Consider the following 3,934-nt stretch of genomic DNA (forward strand, 5'->3'; position numbering starts at 1 on the left):
GGCACGTGCCCGTCGTGCCAAATATGTCACACCTCGTACAACCGCGACCAACAATTTAACTTACAAAATTGTTCGGGTTTTGGAAATTTCAATGTCTTTTTGTTTTCTATTTTCGGTCTGCATTTATGTCACCGAACCCAATATCGTACCCAACAGAACCGTTGACTTTTCGGTTTGACCACGCCACCCGCCACCCCCACGACATGTCGTTTTACATTCAACATCCACGTAATCCGAACAAACCCACAGCGTCATCTGAAAGGCTGGAATGCGCGGGAGCACGTACAGCTCAGCCGCACCGGATCGCCACGATGGAAAGCTTCAGGGGTACGCTATTTCGTTTACTCCATAAACCCCCGAGTCCCCGTTTGGTAAACCCTTCTTCTCGCAGTCGAAAACCTCCGCAGCTCGAATCGGAAATTCCGGAAAAACCCTAGAACAAGCTGACGATCTCCATTTACGCATGGGAGATCCTAAAGCGACGTCGTTGCTTTCGCTGCCCCCCGGTTGCCGATTCTACCCCTCGGAGGAGCAGCTCCTCTGCCACTACCTCCCCAACAAGAACGCCGCCGAGGCGGGGAAATCGGGCGGGTACGATTTGATCAGGGAGCTCGATTTGTACGGCCACGATCCGTTCGAGCTGCCGGAGAGAGCGTGTTACTCGTACGGCCACGGAGGGAGGAAGAGGCACTGGTTCTGCTACACGGTTAGGGTTTTGAAGGAGAGTAGGGCGAAGGGCGGGTATTGGCGGAGGCAAGGGCGGGTTAGGGACGTGGTGGGCGGTGGAGGGAAGGTGGTTCTGGGGAGGAGGTCGCGCTTTGTGTTTTATTTGGGGAATTCGCCAAACGACGCCGTAAGGACTGATTGGGTTCTCTATCAGTATGCTCAGGTTGATCATGTTAAGGTAATTTTCGTACACTGTCGATTTTTCGCATTTCGGTTTGGATGAAGGGGCATTGCCTTATTAGGGTTTGAAGTTCTTGTAGAATTGTCTTATGAGGGTTTGAAATTCTTGTAGAATTCATGTAATATTTTTTCTTGTTTTGTATAATTTGGTTGTTGTTGTTGTTGTTGTATCAATGTCATATTTATGCGTGATTCCGGTTAATTAGGAAAAGGGGCATTATTCCTTTTTTATTTCTTTGGTTAAATTGCTGAATATTTGAGTTGGACGAATAATTTTCCATATCTATTGAGCTGTTGAGAATTTTGAGTTTTGTTTGGCGAGTAGATAGTTATCGGAAATGTCTCATTAGAACCCAATAGGCTGTGTAAGCATAGACGAAATTTTTTTTTTTTTTACTCGGTGAGACATGAGTAGAAATGTAGGCTTTGACACTCTCTTTTGCAAATTTATTCTTCATGACGTTCAACCATGGTCTAGCTCTCTAGCCGATTAAGCATTGTGCGTTATGCCATACGATTGATACTCCCCTTAGTCATTACTACACGGTGCTAAATATAATGGCATGTGTGCACATGAGTAACATGTCGTATGTCTGTTCATGTGCAGGCTGCTTTTGTCCTTTGCCGTATTTTGATGAGATCTCGTAGTGGAAATAGAGTATCAGATCATGGTTTAAGTTCTTATGCTGAAGAAAGTGCTTGCACTGTTCGTCACATTGGAATTCAGCATGATGGATTTCATACTCCCAGTAGTAGTGAAAATGAAGTGCATGGTGACACTTCTGTGCCTAGGAAAAATGAGATGTCAAAGTATCCGAGGCTGGACCCTGAGCTAGATGATCGAGTCATGACAAGGCCTGTTTCTATATCAAGAATTCAGTCTAATGAACAGGTAAATGCACCTTAAACAAATTCTTGTGCTACTACTGTTAGTGCTACTTTCATCATTCACATGCTTGATATACTATACTATTTAAAAACGACAGAGTCTTACATAGCTGTTCAATAGAATTCATTTTTCAATTGTTGATATATTCTACCTTTTTCAATAATTTATTTTGTTTTTCATTCTGCCACATCAATGGTACTGTGCCTTATTTTTTAGAATCTAAAGGACATCTTGTGAAGTTTGTTGCCTTGATAAACTGGTTTAAAATTATTGTTTTCTGTTGGGACACTTATTCTAAGCGTGTCTTTCATTAGCATCAGACATTTTCTGATGCTCTTTTTGTGATAGTTTTGCACTTTGCAGTCAGAAATATCCGTATGCTTCCAAACAGATGAAAACAGTAAAAACCTGTAGATGGAGTCTTGACAATCTCCAAAATCTCATTTTGCCATCCTTAGAAATTTCCCATTTGTTATTTTATGCACTTCGTGTCTCAAAATTATTGAATTAGTCAGAGTCTGAAGTTTTCTAGACACATGTGGCTTTTGAAAATTTCTGATGCTGGTGTAATACTAGTGTACTATTGATTCCATTACGTCTTGTTACATTACATGGTTCGTCTGATCCTGTTTTAAGTTATAATTTTTTCTGCTAAATTATTTGGATTTCTTTCTGTGCAGGTGCCAGCATCTGTGCTTGGTGGTGGGAATCCTATATTGCTTGATAATTTGGCAGCCAAGCACTTACATTCCATTATGGAGGGTGATTTTATAGAGTTGGATGATCTCATCGATTGAGCATCCAATATAAATGGTAAAGCAACTGGATCGTTCTTATTAGAGGGAGTCTCTGGATCTCAAAGAGGTGGAATCAACCTAAATTTTCAGACTAAATTACTGAGGTGCTAAATTTTCGCTTGAGACAAACTGTGTATACGCTCTGTTTAAATGCACAGCAGAGGATGAGAAGGGTTTAAGTACTGAAAACCCTTTAAGAAACATTAAGGGATAAAGTATACTGTTGATTACGAAGTGGAGAGAGATGAATGGCGGGCACCAACACCTGTAAAGGTAATAGTTACATAAATCATTCAACGTATTGTATTCCGGTTCATGCCAAGAAATATTCATTTGCTTTTTTTGGGGATGCAGATTTGCTCTGTGCCTAAAAAGGGGCAAGGGCTTCACTGGAACAAGAAAGACTAATACGTCTGATGATGGTAAATCCGATATCGAATCTATTAGTATCAGCCGCTTCAGCCGGATTTCAATCCTGCTGCCTTATATCTACATTTGGATACTTTGAACTTTTGGAAAGGTTATGTTTTTCCGTTGCCTAGCGCCTCCCTTAGCAAGGCCTATTTTACTGTCTGATTCTGTTTTTCATCTCTCTTTCATATTCCAAAGATTTGATAGAAAACATTTCTGGGTTTTAAGTAATTTCGACATAAAGATGATGACATTCATTTGATAATATGTTTGTAATTCCATGATGAATAGCTGTGGGAAATCAGCTTTGATTATTCGTTATACAATTTCTTATCTGTCACATTTTCTGGAAATGCTCTGATTAGTATATAGGTTTCTTTGTTATCGTATCGTGACCTCCCGTCATTTTGCAGAAGGTTATGTTCATTGTTGATACGCTTGTTCGTCGTCTTCATCTTCTTCACCTTTCTATGTCTGTAAAGTCGTCCTGGTTTTATTCTAGTGTCTTTGCTGTTAGCTTTGGGCTGTACCTGTTTCTTTAGCTGTTCGGCCTCATTTGTGGCTTCCTTTGGGCTTTGTGATGAAATCTTTTTTAGACACCCTTAAAGAAGCAAAAATATCTGTTGGATATTATGACGAGAGTTTTAATGAAAAGTATGCGGTACTGTTCATTTAACGAAAAATCACAGTTTTACATTAAAAAGTCAATCTTGGAACTATGCATCTTACTCTTTATTTTGTTCTTATCGTTAAAACTCAAAGTTTTCAAGTCTTTTTCATTAGTTTTCCTTATTATTAACTAGTTTAATTCGTGTCCCTAGTTTGATTAAAATTGTTTTCTGTCAACTAAAACGCATATCTTTTGCAAATTATTATTTTTTATTAAAAAAAAGGGATAACTAGTGGCAAGCCATGGTGATATCTTTGGGCT

The 3,934-nt window shown here is 39.7% G+C and overlaps 1 protein-coding gene across 1 annotated transcript; it reads left to right on the forward strand.

Annotated features, from left to right (window-relative positions):
- Positions 1–348: 348 nt before the first annotated feature.
- Positions 349–3,319, forward strand: LOC137718350 (NAC domain-containing protein 2-like). Its single transcript, XM_068457879.1, has 4 exons — positions 349–904; positions 1,514–1,798; positions 2,476–2,865; positions 2,947–3,319. Exons 1-3 carry the CDS (start codon positions 464–466, stop codon positions 2,590–2,592), a joined length of 843 nt encoding a protein of 280 aa, XP_068313980.1. The 5' UTR covers positions 349–463; the 3' UTR covers positions 2,593–2,865; positions 2,947–3,319.
- Positions 3,320–3,934: the final 615 nt, after the last annotated feature.

The sequence above is a fragment of the Pyrus communis genome, chromosome 15, assembly GCF_963583255.1.
Source record: "Pyrus communis chromosome 15, drPyrComm1.1, whole genome shotgun sequence".
Taxonomy (NCBI): Eukaryota; Viridiplantae; Streptophyta; class Magnoliopsida; order Rosales; family Rosaceae; genus Pyrus; species Pyrus communis.

What these genes read in the sequence shown, in the direction of transcription:
- LOC137718350 (XM_068457879.1), top strand. Translation starts at nt 464, where the DNA reads ATGGGAGATCCTAAAGCGACGTCGTTGCTTTCGCTGCCCCCCGGTTGC. An exon ending in CTCAGGTTGATCATGTTAAG is followed by an intron (nt 905 to 1,513) that starts GTAATTTTCGTA and finishes GTTCATGTGCAG; the next exon opens with GCTGCTTTTGTCCTTTGCCG. An exon ending in GAATTCAGTCTAATGAACAG is followed by an intron (nt 1,799 to 2,475) that starts GTAAATGCACCT and finishes CTTTCTGTGCAG; the next exon opens with GTGCCAGCATCTGTGCTTGG.